The sequence below is a fragment of the Malus sylvestris genome, chromosome 12, assembly GCF_916048215.2.
Source record: "Malus sylvestris chromosome 12, drMalSylv7.2, whole genome shotgun sequence".
Classification (NCBI taxonomy): domain Eukaryota; kingdom Viridiplantae; phylum Streptophyta; class Magnoliopsida; order Rosales; family Rosaceae; genus Malus; species Malus sylvestris.
In genome coordinates this window covers 29154190-29169808 of record NC_062271.1, presented here as the reverse complement: position 1 = coordinate 29169808, position 15619 = coordinate 29154190, and the positions used below count along the sequence as shown (strand labels likewise).

General features: G+C 38.5%; 1 protein-coding gene across 1 annotated transcript; it reads left to right on the top strand.

Annotated features, from left to right (window-relative positions):
* The first annotated feature begins 5673 nt into the window (after positions 1-5673).
* LOC126592049 (cation/calcium exchanger 5-like) lies at positions 5674-8534 on the top strand. The gene is given in 3 exon segments (XM_050257807.1): positions 5674-6423; positions 6426-6685; positions 7331-8534. Coding segments are annotated over 3 exon segments (1212 nt in total). The 5' UTR covers positions 5674-6227; the 3' UTR covers positions 8087-8534.
* Positions 8535-15619: the final 7085 nt, after the last annotated feature.

Here is a 15619-nt window from a genome sequence, read left to right as displayed (position 1 = left end):
TATACGTTCTTTGATGGAATTCCCGAAGACTGAGGAAATAGCGCCTGTTGTGGAGTAAGGATTGTTGCTGATCATCAACCTGCAAGATTGTACCAGGATTGCAGGATTGAAAGAACAAACTTGTTGTAGAAACTCATAGCTCTGTGAGAGAAATGCTAGGAGTAGAGAGAGAATTGTAGTGAGAGAAACTTAGAGAGAGAAGTTGTCGTGGAGAAAATGAGTCTATTTCATTCATTCCAAACTTTGTGTACAACAAGTATAAATAGCAATCATAGCTTAACAGCTAAGTAAGTTCTTAATCAGGTACATCATTGACTGGTACTCCTATTGTATCCTTAATACACCCCCTCAAGCTAAAGTGTTACACTCATTCCTAATTTAAATTGTATTTTCACTAGGTTTGAGATTATCTTGCTTTTAAAATGATTTTTGGGTCTTAAATGGTGTGTCCAAGGGCCCACCCCTTGTTTTGTCCCCCGGTTCCCTTTCCCTTTCTTTTTTTTTTTTTTTTTTTTTTTTTTTTTTTTTCTGAAAAGTCTTCCTCTTTCTCTCTTCTCCCTCACTCTCCCTTACACTCTCTCGGCTCTCTCTATCTCAGCCCATCCGAGGGCTTTTCTTACCAACAAACATCAACATCTCCATTAGTCCATCTCCAATGGTGACTTATAACATAAATTTTCCTTTTCCCCCCTCCAAATCCACTCCAACCCAAAACCTAAACCAAACCTAAAACCTAAAACTTAAAATAAAGGCAAGTACCGGTCACAAATTTAGCCCACAAATTGAAGTGGGACCCATGGATGAGACTGAAACTGTGCTGTGAAGCCCAAATGCCCAGCCACACTTCCTCCATGCGCAGACGCGCAAGTCATTCAGCCGAGGTGGACCCTCACCCACGTGGGTGTGTCCCCCGGCGTGTCAGAAAATATATGTAGCCAACGGCTACTTTTCTCCATCGCACGGCTGTGGTAATTGGACCGTTGACGGTCCACATTCAAATGGTTTTTTTTTAGTTTTATATTTATATATTTATTGAATCCAACGGCTTAATCGAATATAACCAAATCTAACGGTAAAAGAAAAAGGTCTAACGGTCCAAATTTAAATCTAACGGCTAAAATAATTTTAAAAAAATTATTTAACTTAAAATTCAACCAAAAACTCTATAAATACCTATGTATTTGTTCAAACATCTACACAAAACTCACTTTTCTCCTACAATTCTTCCAATTTTTCTTTCTATCATTTCTTCTCATTTCCAAATTTTTCAAGATGGCAAAAGAGCATGTTAGAAGTCGTAATTGGACCTTTGACGAAGATATTGCTTTATGTTTGGCATGGATTTCTGTTAGTGAAGATGGTGCCGTTGGCACCAATCAAAATAGAAAGGTTTTGTGGGGTAAAATCGTTGATAAGTTCCATGAAAACTCCAACGCCGGTCAAAGGGAAGTTGGTGGTGTTTATGATCGGTGGAAGATTATCAACAAAGCGTGCACTCTGTGGAAGGGAAGCTTGGAAAGAGCCATGGTTGACATGCCTAGTGGAAGGGGCGCCTAAAAAATTGTGAGTTTCTTTGTTGATATTTTATTTATCATGTACATAATAGGATTTTGCAACTAATTGTTTTTATGTATTTGTTGCATAGGGTGACAAAGCAATGACAATTTACAAGACAATAACTACACCAAAAAATCAAGCCTTTAAGTTGCATCATGCTTGGAACATTCTCAAAGATTGTCCGAGGTGGGGAACCGATGCGAACTAACAATGTGGAAGATTATTTCATAGTGAAGCCCCACCCCCAAATGATGTCAATGAAGGTGTGAATTTTCCCGACAATGAAGGTGTCAAACAAATGAACCCAACTCCTTCTTTTGCAAGGCCGCGGGTAGAGATAAGCAAAATGAAGCAAAGAGAAAAGGAAAGTCCCAAGATCAGATACGTGCACAATTTGCTAGCGAAATGGCAAGAATGAATGAAAACCAATGTTGTCGGGAAGAAGAATCGGCCCAAATGCGTTTGGCCATGAAGGAAGAATTATTACTTAAGTGTTAATTAACAAGCTTATTTCCAATTGGTGACACGTCATTTGGTTTGAAAATTTGTTTTAAAAATTTGGTCTACCTAACTTACCGTTTAGATAGGGAAATGTTATGGCACTCCAAAAATCTCATTTTACACTTCAAATTTTCTATAGATAGAAAGAAAAATAAATGATTGTAGAATGAAAATTTTAAAGTGTTAATAACAGTTCTCTTTTATTACAAAAAAAAAAAAAAAACACTTATGTGGACCCAACACCCAGAACTTTGAGTTTTCCACTTTCGCCCTTATAGTTTGTTTGATTTAGGTACAAATTACTAAGGGCTGTTTGAATATAGATACGAAATAAATTTTCATTTCTCCAGAATCTGAAAACTAAAAATAAGCCGAATTCCAAATGTGCACGAGAATAGCTCTGAAAATAATTACTAAACAGGTTTTTAATTTAAAATAAAAATAAAAATAAAAACAAGAATAAAAATAAAATAGTTTATCAAACGACACTTTATACAAATTTGTGAGAACCAAACCAATCCTCGGATTTTTTTGGTTTATTGGACTGGGGGAGAGGGAAGGGAGTGGAGGGATAATCGGAGATCCGACGAAGAGGCAGAGCCGGCGGTGGTTGGCAGTGCGTGAGTTGGGGTTGAGAGAGAGAGATGTAGAGCATCGATGCAAGATATCCCTACTTTTTCCTTCCTGCATGGTGACGAAGATGGAGAGAAAAATGGTAACTAAATACTGAAGAGTTAAAAGAGTTGTCGATGCCTAACGATGATCCTGCTCGTATATCTTTCTTTCTCTTTCATTTCTAAAAGAGAAGTTATTTTGTACAAATTCAAGTTTACGTTTGTCTTCAGAATAAATAAATGGAGGGCAAAAATTCCCGTTGTCGATCTTAGATCATTACGATCAAATCCCTATAAAAATACAGAGACTTGCTACTTGTCAACCAAGTCCACACACTCTCTCTTGTTTCTCACTCTAGATCTTGTTTCCTCTGCGTGCTAGACTGCTAGTAGAACCCTAACGTTTGAAGATATTGTCCTTTGGGCGCAAGGAAGTAAACCCCTTACCTACTTGGATTTGGAAACCCCTAATCCCTAATGTACTCTCTCCTAATCCTTAATCCTTTTGAATTAAATTAAAGCACGGGTTTGGGGAAATTGCACCGTTTAAGTTACAATCCCTATAAATACACATATACACTGGTTCTTTGTAGCCCAATTCCACTTTTCTTCACTACTCTTGCTACGTACGTACTCTCTCTCTCTCTCTCTCTCTCTTCGTTCTCTCTCTAACATTGATATTTTTTCATATGCTTTGTGAAACGAAGCACTCAGGACTCATGGAGGATTCAAGCAACTCCGGTTCGAGAAAGCGAACAACGAGAGAGATGCCGCTGAGACAAGTCGTGCTTGCTCTCGCCGCTCCCAATACCTTTCCTCCGCGGCATCTCCAAACCACCACCACCAAAATGTTAGGTAGGAGAGAGAAGTCAAAAGAGGCAGTGCTTGATCGGTGCGCCCCTCCACCACAGCTCCAGACCACCACCACCGCTACCACTACCGACAGGGCAGGCACAAGAGAGAGGACGGAAGAAGTAGCACTTGCTCTCTCCCCTCCCAGTGCCCCTCCACAGCCGCTCAACATCACCGCCAACGACGGCACCAAAAGTGACTACAGCGTTCGACCCAAACCACCACCCTCAAAACCCGCCTGCCACGGACAGAAGAGAAAACAAGAAAAGGTAGCAGCGGCGTCGGCATTACAAGGACCTGAAAAAGAGAAGCCGAGCTTGGAGGTGGTTCGCGTCCGCTTTTTGGACCCGGATGCCACGGAGTCTTCGAGTGATGATGATCACACCCCACCAGTTACTAATGGTCGTAAACGAAAAGAAGTTGAGATCGTTCACGAGATAAAGATACTGGGGAAAAACCCTAATACAAAGAGGCGTAAGACGCAAGAAACGATTACAAAAACAAGAAGGAAGATTAAAAAAGATCAGAAAACTGAGGAAGAACTTGTTGGTGAGAAGATTGTTATTAAGAAAGAAATTGGCTCATCTTCTTGTGGTGAAAAGGTAAAAAAACCATCGTCGACTTCATCAACGGCAGGTAAAAAGGAGACGAAGAAGAAGACAACGAAGGAGGTTGTTGAGGTTTTGTGGGACATTCCCGGGGAGATTCCCGACCTGGATTTACTGGAGCAAGAGAAACATCGGCTTTTGTATAGGTTCTTTGATGGAATTCCCGAAGACTGTGAGGACATACCGCCGGAGGTGAAGGTTAAATAATCTTAATTGCTTTAATTTTTAGTTTTATTCCACTTTTAACAGATATTTGTAGCTGGGTTGTTAAGATGAATTTTTCAACGTGCCTGGAACATGATTCAATATAGCAAGTGTTATAATACAATTTTGATAAAAAAAATAAGTGTTATAATACAAGTAGTTGGATACTTAAACAAATTTTTTTTCCAACCACTTGTATTATGACACTTAGTGCACTAGCCCATGTTATTGGCACACTGAAAAATTTCTCGTCTACCACTACGATCACAAACTCTTGTAACTAATTAAATTTTATGAATTCTGATTAATTTTATTATGATTTCTTGAGATGCATTTGGTGTTCTTAGCCATGGATTTTTGGGTAAGTTTGTACATTATATGTGTAGCTGGTTATGATACAAAGATGATCATGCTTGTAACTGGTTTTTTGAATTTTGATAATAGAGAAAATTTAATGAATTCTATTGTATATGTTCAATTAATTGTGATTATTTTATGAATAATGTCCCAAGGCAGAAAAACTACTTAATTACAATCTCGAGATTTTATTATTTTCTCTAAATTTTAATCACGTGCTGAGTGCTATTGGAACATGAGATATCTCTGTTACATTCAACATCTCTGCCCAATTTTCTGGGAATGAAATGAAATTTGAAGATAACAAAATATTTCATGATTTTACTTACAATTACACCGTACAAATTACCCTTTTTTTTTTCTCTTTTGGTAAAAGAAAAACGAAATTTGTCAATGTGTTGAAGGAAAATTTAGGGAGGGAGGATAGGAGTGAGAATCGGAGAAATTTTTTATTGTGACTAAAACACGGGTGGTACATCACGTTTTTTTATGTAAGTGGTGAGAAATTTTACTTTTTAAGTTATTAATTTGTTAACTCACATATCTCATCATTTGTATTGTAACACGTGGGGTACCACCTTATATGTCGGTCACACTCAAAAATCTCTCCAGGAATCGAGATGGCGAGGGAGAGAGAAAGGAGAGTTCAGCGGTTATATATTTACTTACAAAAATGCTACTTTTACCATCTAGTTGTATCATGTCTCTAATAAAAATGAGGATCACATGCGTTGGCGAACCCTATCTCTATTAGAGATATGATACAAATGAAGATACAACTAGATGATAAGTGTAGCATTACTCTTTTGCTTATGCTTTTTGGTGGACTTATACCTTATCAAGTGGGCTTCACTTGTTTCACAAGTAATACAAGTCATAAAGGATTAAATATCCAAAATTTTCTTAAAATCCTACTTCTAAATTGCATAATTACATTTTTGAACAATAGACTCGTTTGCTTTTAAAATGATTGAAAGCAAATGAAAGCATTTTTGAAAAAACAGTTCAAGGGTTTCTTGCAACGGAAGAGTTATATTTTTGGAGTTAAATGGATTGAACAGAGTTCAAATACTTGTAGAGGCAGGTAACCACTCAATCAGTTGGATCCAAAAATTCAAAAATTCTGACTCTCTCACACTCTCACCAGAAACTTGACGCAAAGATTGGAGCTTTCAGCTTGCTAAATGGCATGGCCATCTCTCTCTCCTCCTCTTTCAAAACCTGCATTCTCTGTCTCTCTCTCTCACTCCTCTCCTCCTTTCTCTTCTTCCTCCTCACTACCCCAACTCCCGATGCCCCAAACTAGCCCTCCCTAGCTCCCGTAACCCTCCACAGGTCCCTCATCACCACCGCAGCAAAAACTCCACCCTGCTCCTCCACCGGCCACTCCAATGGCCTCTTCAACTACCTCTACCTCCACTTCTGCCTCTTCCGCCAAAACCCATTACTGTCTCTCTCCTCCCTCTCTCTCATCCAGGATCACTTCTCTCTCGTCACCACAAAGCTTGTCTTTTCCCTCGATTTGACACCCAGCATGGCCGCCGTTACCCTCCTCGCACTCGGCAACGGCGCCCCGGACGTCTTCGCGTCGGTTGCGGCGGTCCGGACCGGCCAGTACCGAACTGGGTTCGTCGCAATTCTGTCCGCCGGCACGTTCGTGTTGGCGTTCGTTGTGGGGTTTGTGGCGATTTACGCCGCGCCCTTTTCGCTCAATCCGGCGCCGTTTGTGAGGTGACGGCGGCGCTGTTCTTGTTCTATGTGTATCTCAGCGCCGAGATTTATCTGTGGCAGGCGGTTGCGTTTGTTGGGTTTTACTTGTTTTTTGTTGGGTTGGTGTTTTGGATGGATTTGGGGTTGGGCGGAGGAGGAAAGAAGAGCAGGGTTGAGGTGGGATTGGTCGGAGATTGTGAAATGCAGAGGGGTTTGGTTGTCCCGGATGCCGGAATCGGGCATGTTAAGCGGAGTTTCAGGTTTCGGAGAGCTCTTGGAATGGTATGTTTCAGATGAACTTGTGTTCTTTTTTTTTGTGCTTGTTCTGCAAAAGTTTAGGTGGATTGTGCATTGTATGCAATTGTATGATTGTATCTGTATCAAAGTTTAGAATTAGTGTCAATGGTTTGTTACATGTTTTCGAGAATTCGATCAGAATTTCCGTTGTTGGTTGGTTGTACTGCTCTGAGAAGAGCTACCTAATAGAGGAATGTTGGTTGTAGTATCAATCTATACAGCTTGCTAAGTAGCTCAGCACTTTGGTCTATATGTTCTGATGGTTTTGTTCCTAAAGCACATTGGACCAAATAATTTCGGTAGCTGAATGTAGGTGAAAGTTTTCGTGCCTAAAGTCCTTGAGATGAAAAACTTTGGGCATATGAAATGGATGACATTAGCCAGAAGTGGAGATCTTCGAGAGTTGGAATTCGCTTATATATCAATTACAATGCACAGAATTAGGAAACTTCAATCTATGAGCAAGGATAACCTTAACTGGAGATACCTGATTGTTGTGTGATATAAATTTTAGAAGCATGAACCGGGAGAAAGCGTGGAACTTTATATCCTGATTGAGCTCATTTTTCACCTATACAATTTTATTAGCTCATTTCGGACATTTGTTAACTCTCTTCATTTTGTATGCAGATCTCAAAAGCATGGGAGCTTCCAGTCTCATTTCTTCTGAAGCTCACAATTCCTCAAGCTGCACCTTCTGAATGGAGCAGATTCTACTCATCAGCCAATATTGCTCTTTGCCCTCTAGCACTTCTATATGCTTGCAATTCGTTCATACCATTCCATCATCCTGTTGTTTTTCTCCTTTCCGACACCCATTTGCCTCTATGGTTTGTAATCCTCTTGGCAACCTCCTCTCTTGCACTTCTTCATTATGCAGTGGAAAAAGAGCCCCCCAAAACTGAGCAACTACCCGTATTGCTTATAGCATTTGTAATGAGCGTCTTTTGGATATCCACTACTGCCGGAGAATTGCTGAACTGCCTTGCTGCTCTTGGAACACTTCTGGAGTTGCCACCTGCACTTCTGGGGCTCACAGTTCTTGCATGGGGGAATTCGGTGGGGGATCTTGTTGCTGATGTCACTGTTGCCAAGGCAGGCCACCCTGCAATGGCCATGGCTGGGTGTTTTGCTGGGCCAAAGTTTAACATGCTTGTTGGACTTGGAACAGCTTTGGTTATACAGACATACAATGTTTATCCCGAGGTGTACGAGCTTCAGTTCCACGTGGGTATTGTGATTGCATTTGTTTTCTTGCTTCTGAGCCTGATGGGGTCTCTATTGGTGATTACATTCCGGGTGCCTAGGTTCTGGGGTTTCTGCCTAGTTGGTCTCTATGTTATTTTTATGGCAGTTAGTTTGGTAATCGCCAAGTTTTCAGGGTGATTCCAAGTTCATTTAGGTTGGATCTGCCATCGGAAAATCCAAACCAGGGATGGTATAGAGCTACAACGTATCTCAAGCTTGATCATGCCAGCTCTAACCCGGATGGATTGTGCACATTATACAAGCATCATTCATTGACAATTTAAGAAAGAATTGACGGATCAAGAAGGACATTGCATATTGGAAGAATCATCCACCCTCTTTCAAGTTTTTACTCCCCGGATGTAAGTGATATGCAGCTTCTAGGTATTTTTATTGTTTTCACACCGGATACGCAGATAGATGAAATTCTTTGGACTACTAGAAGGGTTGTGCTATTCACTCACCCATATTTACTTCCCACACTCCCTTTTCATGTTTTAATACTTTAATCTTGTAGCGTTTGATCTTCCATATATGCCCTTGCTGCTTTTTGACCTTTGGAATTCAGAATCATGTTCATGAATCATCTCAACACTTGATAGCTTGAACTATAACTTTTACTGCAGAGTGAAATGCCTCGAGTTCGAATGCCAGCCCATTTTTACCAGAGTTCAAGTCCTCGTCCTCTTCTTCATAGATTAGAGTAGTTTATATAATTGCTTTATTGACAAAATAGGCTTTTACTGCAGAGTGAAATGTACAAAGAAATAGATGCATAGATGGAAAACAATGCCAAAGGCTTTGCAATGGCTTTGCCCAACCCCCAAAAAAATCAACCTAAAAAACAGTGTGTTCATATTAGTATAAGGAGACTGAACTTATTGTACACCAAAGTGTGTCTTATAATTCAAAATGAGATCATCTACGCATCTATGCCTCTAGAGCAGACAGATCCTAAAATTTGAGTCATGAGTGAGAGAGAAAAGGGCGTGGTTTTGTGTGTAAGGTGGGTCAATGTGATGGGCTAATAGGGGCCGCAAAGTTTAAATTAAATGGTTTAGATTTCTGGATCCTTCTGTTGTGGGGCAGAGATCGAAAGATGATTTCATCCCTTATAATTCATTCACAACCAACAACCATATCGGACACATGATTGATCGATGACATTATATTTAAGTAGATCTCACAATGTATATACAAACATCAACATTCACACGCGTCCGGCAGCTGAACCTAGCAAAATCCTTACTAGGATGGTAGTTGGATTTCAAAGCGAAGTTTCAATCAAAAGTGAAGTGGTCCATGACTCCATACATGTGGTGGGTTCGATCTCGTCATCTGAATCTGCAGTGGTCCTTCAGATGAAGGTCAAGGTCACAATCAACATACATTCAAGTTTTAGGGAACAAAAACTTATGCTAATTGGGTTTGATTTACCTTAAATTATTAATGTCCAACGCTTGCTAATGATATTATTAGGGACCAAAGGATTTTTGGTTTATGAAAAACCAATGTCGATACATGTTGACTAGTTTCATAGAATTTTACTTTATAAAAACAGTAGGAACTTCGTGACTCTAAAAGGAAATTTTCCATAAAAGATATAATAGCAAACTCTAGCATTGGTTCCCGAACTTTCATCTTTGTTTAGATTTAGTTTTTAAACTAAATTTCCGTTAATTTACAGAGTTAGGATGGAGGGACTAATTCTCCACATTGACAAAAATTCAATGATGTAAATTAACAGAAATTTAGTTCATGAATCAAATCTAAATTAAGGTGTAAGTTCAGAGACAGATTCTATAGTCAAGCTGAAAGATATAAAGTACTTTTTTTCTTTTCTTTTTCTTTTTGGTACTACAACTACTTTTTCTTTTTATCCTCCATGTGTTACGAAATATAAAAGCAAAATACACTTGTTATCTTAGAAAAAAAGAAAAGAAAACCCATCAAATATAAAAGTTGTAAAGCATGTTTTTGCAAGGCCATGAATAAAAATTGAAATACATTTTCGAAGAATAGCTAGTTTCAAACCAACATTCCTCACTTGTATGAGACGTCAAACTCAATTAAATTACGCTAATTTTTGTTATATCAAGCATAAATTGTTAATCAGCAACTTTGAAGTTGGTGTACACTAAAGAAAAGAAAATAAGATTCGGCTCCACAACTTGTGCAATGAGTAAATCAAAACTCGCAAATTTAATGAAACGACCAACTAATGTCTAAGTTTGCAGCTCGTCCCACAACAACAAACTCCATTTAGCGCCCATAGCCGTTTGGAGTCAGCAGGAGTTGAATCTGGTTCACCAAGATTCCACTCCAATTAACCCCAACAGGGTTGTAATAAATAAATTGAATGATAGTAATAAGATTCACATTAATGGTGAAAAAGATGGAATTTTTAAGTGATTCTTCGGTTTGCAAAATGGGTTGATAACGAAATTCTACATGCTGGTCCCCGACACACGAGAATGGAAGACTTTTGTTCTAGTGTTTAGAAATACTGGAAAGTAAAAACTCGGAGAACTCAAACAAAATTATTCAAGTAGTAAGTACTGGTTTGGTACTGATGTACTTTTATAAAAAGTGAATATAAAAAAAGCTGAGCTCAAAAAAATGTTTGGTAAACACTTGAAAACAACTTAGTTTCACAGTTTTGGGTGAAGAAAAAAAAAACTGAAAACGTGAAGCAGGAAAAATGAGTTTATTCTTACAGCACAGCAGAAACAATTTTTTTTCAAAGCACAGCAATACCAAACTAGCCCTAAGAGAGAGAAGAAATTTAACTTTAACTTATGCAAATTCTTGTAGAAATTTTGGTTTAACTTATGCAGTTGCCTAGTTGGTCTCTATGTTATTTTTATGGCAGTTAGTTTGGTAATCGCTCGCCAAGTTTTCAGGGTGATTCCAAGTTCATTTAGGTTGGATCTGCCATCGGAAAATCCAAGAAACCAGGGACGGTATAGAGCTACAACGTATCTCAAGCTTGATCATGCCAGCTCTAACCTGGATGGATTGTGCATATCATACAAGCATCATTCATTGACAATTTAAGAAATAATTGATGGATCAAGAAGGACATTGCATATTGGAAGAATCATCCACCCTCTTTCAAGTTTTTACTCCCCGGATGTAGGTGTCATGCAGCTTATAGGTATTTTTATTGTTTTCACACCGTATAGGCAGATAGATGAAATTCTTTGGACTACTAGAAGGGTTGCGTTATTCACTTACCCATATTTACTTTCCACACACCTTTTCATGTTTTAATACTTAATCTTCTAGTGTTTGATCTTCCATATATGCCCTTGCTGCTTTTTGACCTTTGGAATTCATAATCATGTTCATGAATCATCTAAACACCTGATAGCTTGAACTATAACTTTTACTGCAAAGTGAAATGCCTTGAGTTCGAATGCCAGCCCATTTTTAACTAGAGTTCAAGTCCTCATCCTTTTCTTTATAGATTAGAGTGGTTTATATAATCGTCTTATTGAAAAAATGGGTTTTTACTGCAGAGTGAAATGTACAAAGAAATAGATGTATAGATGGAAAACAATGCCAAAGGCTTTGGCCAACCGTAAAAAAAAAAAAAAAACTAAAAAACAGTGTGTTCACTTTAGTCTTGTACACCTAAGTGTGTCTTATAATTCAGAATGAGATCATCTACGAATCTATGCCTCTAGATATTGTTTTAAAAAACGGCCTAGGCGGTGGTGAGCCGAGGCGTTTTCTTGCAAATCGGTTGGAAAAATTAGATTGGCTCTAGGCGGCCGCCTAGGCAGGGTAGGCGGGGCTAGGCAGGGCTAGGTGGTTTTTTTTTTCATGAAATTAAAAAATAAAATAAAAAATCCTATCTAAGTCTAAGTGGTTGAAAATTGTGAACTTGTTGTACATTTGTCATCCTACAATACTCCTCACTATGGTTATATGGCATTGTTTGGACCCAAATTTACACCGTCGGCCCATGCAATCAAGGCTGTTGAGTGAGCATAGCTTTACACCGTCGGATGAAAGGTGAAGATAATTTTGCTATTATTAAAAGATATAGTGTGGTTTTAATCCTGGCCCTATCTTTGTCCTTCTCTTCACAGATACATATTGGTGGAAGAATTGTAGTTCATTTGCAATTCATTAAGTCAGCGCATGCATATACGTATGGGAAAGGATTTTACACATGGTGGAAATAAAGAGGGAAAACATTGATGTGAGGGCACGGTTCTTTGGAGGCCTGTGAAGGATAAGGAAAAAAAAAGTTTTTCTTAATGGTGAGGAAGTATGTATATATATAATTGGTGGTTGTTTAGATGTTCATCTCCAGGCGTGCAGTTTATTTTGGGACTCGATGCGATAAGGCTGAGCACGGGTTGAATTTGGTTGTATTTTTTACTAAGTTCAGAGTCTTGGGAATATAAGGCTTATCTGACGCGATTAGTGGAAGAGTTCTAGTACATGGTAGAAGCCTATATTGGCTTATCAACCAACGCGCATATGTCCCTATAAATATAGAGGCAGTGGCAATGGAAGAAGATTCTCCAACTCAACACACAAACTGCCATGCGCAAACCCTCGCTCTACGCGAAACCTCTCAATAACCTTGAGATTTTTATTTTCCTTTTTCGCCAACACATCTTCAGTTTGGACTGTTGCCGTAGAATCAGCCGACCGTGAAGCACCTTCAGTTTGGATAAACAGCAATGCCCGAAGGCCGAGGCGTGTTCCTTCCTCGGCCACAGTCGCAAGATCAAAAAATCAGCAGTGCACCCAACACAACATCAACAAATTTACTCCTCGGCCGACGAGTTGGCACGCCCACACACAACCGAATGACGTAGTTAGCTTATTAGTTACTTGACTTGCGTGCCACGTAGGCTTGGTAGTTTTTTAGGGTCAATAGGCATATATGCTTAATGTGTTTTTAAATTTTGGACTTGTTGAATACTCTTTTTGCATTTTATCATTTTTTTTATTATCTTATCCATGGATTTCATACAAGTATAATTTTTTGTAAGTGTCAATATGCACTTATTTACAAGATATACAAGAAATTTACCTAAATCCGCCTAGGCGCCCGCCTAGCTCCCGTCTAGCCGCCTAGGCGCTAGCCCGCCGCCCAACTAACGCCTAGCGTTTTTTAGAACCTTGCCTCTAGAGTAGACAAATCCTAAAATCTGAGTCATGAGTGAGAGAGAAAAGGGAGTGGGTTTGTGTGTGAGGTGGGTCAGTGTGATGGGCTAAAAGGGGCCGCATAGTTTAAATTAAATGGTTCAGATTTCTGGATCTGTTAGCTCTAGGGCAAAGATCAAAAGATGATCTCATCCCTTATAATTCATTCACAACCAACAACCGTGTCAGACACATGATTGATCGATGACACTATATTTAAGTAGATCTCACAATGTATCTACGGACATCGACAATCACACGCGTTCGACAGCTGAACCTAGCAAAATTTTTACTAGGATGGTAATGACGTAGGATTTCAAAGTGAAGTGGTCCATGACTCCATACATGTGGTGGGTTCGATCTGATCATGTGAATCTGAAGTGGTCCTTCAGATGAAGGTCAAGGTCACAATCAACATACATTCAAGTTTTAGGGAACATAAACTTATGCTAATTGGGTTTGATTTACCCTTAATAGGTCTTAATAATTAAATTATTAATGTCCAACACTTGCTAATCACATTATTTGGGACCAAAGGATTTTTGGTTTATGAAAAACCAATGTCGATACATGTTGACTAGTTTCATAGAATTTTACTTTATAAGAAAAAGTAAGAACTTCGTGACTCTAAAAGGAAATTTTCCATAAAAGATATAATAGTAAACTCTAGTATTGGTTCCTGAACTTTCATCTTTGTTTAGATTTAGTTTCTAAACTAAATTTCCGTTAATTTATAAAGTTAGGATGGAGAGACTAATTCTCCACATTGACAAAAATTCAATGATGTAAATTAACGGAAATTTAGTTCATAAATCAAATCTAAATTAAGGTGTAAGTTCAGGGGCAGATTCTATAGTCAAGGCGAAATATGTAAATTAACTTATGCATTTGCCTAGTTGGTCTCTATGTTATTTTTATGGCAGTTAGTTTGGTAATTGCTCGCCAAGTTTTCAGGGTGATTCCAAGTTCATTTAGGTTGGATCTGCCATCGGAAAATCCAAGAAGCCAGGGACGGTATAGAGCTACAACGTATCTCAAGCTTAATCATGCCAGCTCTAACCTGGATGGATTGTGCATATTATACAAGCATCATTCACTGACAATTTAAGAAATAATTGATGGATGGACATTGCATATTGGAAGAATCATCCACCCTCTTTCAAGTTTTTACTCCCCGGATGTAAGTGTCATGCAGTTTATAGGTATTTTTATTGTTTTCACACCGGATAGGCAGATAGATGAAATTCTTTGGACTACTAGAAGGGTTGCGTTATTCACTTTCCCATATTTACTTTCCACATGCCTTTTCATGTTTTAATACTTAATTTTCTAGCTTTTGATCTTCCATATATGCCCTTATTACTTTTTGACCTTTGGAATTCAGAATCATGTTCATGAATCATCTAAACACCTGATAGCTTGAACTATAACTTTTACTGCAGAGTGAAATGCCCGAGTTCGAATGCTAGCCCATTTTTAACCAGAGTTCAAGTCCTCGTCATTTTCTTTATAGATTAGAGTAATTTATATAATCGTCTTATTGAAAAAACAGGCTTTTACTGCAAGAGTGAAATGTACAAAGAAATAGATGCATAGATGGAAAACAACGCCAAGGGCTTTGCAATGGCTTTGGCCAACACCGCCCCCGCCCAAAAAAAAAAAAAAAAAAAAAAAAACTAAAAAACAGTGTGTTCACTTTAGTCTTGTACACCTAAGTGTGTCTTATAATTCAGAATGAGATCATCTACGGATCTATGCCTCTAGAGCAGACAAATCCTAAAATCTGAGTCATGAGTGAGAGAGAAAAGGGAGCGGGTTTGTGTGTGAGGTGGGTCAGTGTGATGTGCTAAAAGGGGCCGCATAGTTTAAATTAAATGGTTCAAATTTCTGGATCCGTCAGTTTTAGGGCAGAGATCCAAAGATGATCTCATCCCTTATAATTCATTCACAACCAACAACCGTGTCAGACACATGATTGATCGATGACACTATATTTAAGTAGATCTCACAATGTATCTACGGACATCAACAATCACACGCGTCTGACAACTGAATCTAGCAAAATCCTTACTAGGAAGGTAATGAAGTAGGATTTCAAAGCGAAGTTTCAATCAAAAGTGAAGTGGTCCATGACTCCATACATGTGGTGGGTTCGATCTGATCATGTGAATCTGAAGTGGTCCTTCAAATGAAGGTCATGGTCACAATCACCATAAATTCAAGTTTTAGGGAACTTAAACTTATGCTAATTGGGTTTGGTTTACCCTTAATACTTAATAATTAAATTATTAATGTCCAACACTTGCTAATCACATTATTTGGGATTTTTGGTTTATGAAAAACCAATGTTGATATATATTGTACTAGTTTCATAGAATTGTACTTTATAAAATAAACATAGGAACCTCGAGACTCTAAAAGGAAATTTCCCATAAAAGATATAAGAGTAAACTCTAGTGTTGGTTCCTGAACTTTCGTCTTTGTTTAGATTTAGTTTCTAAA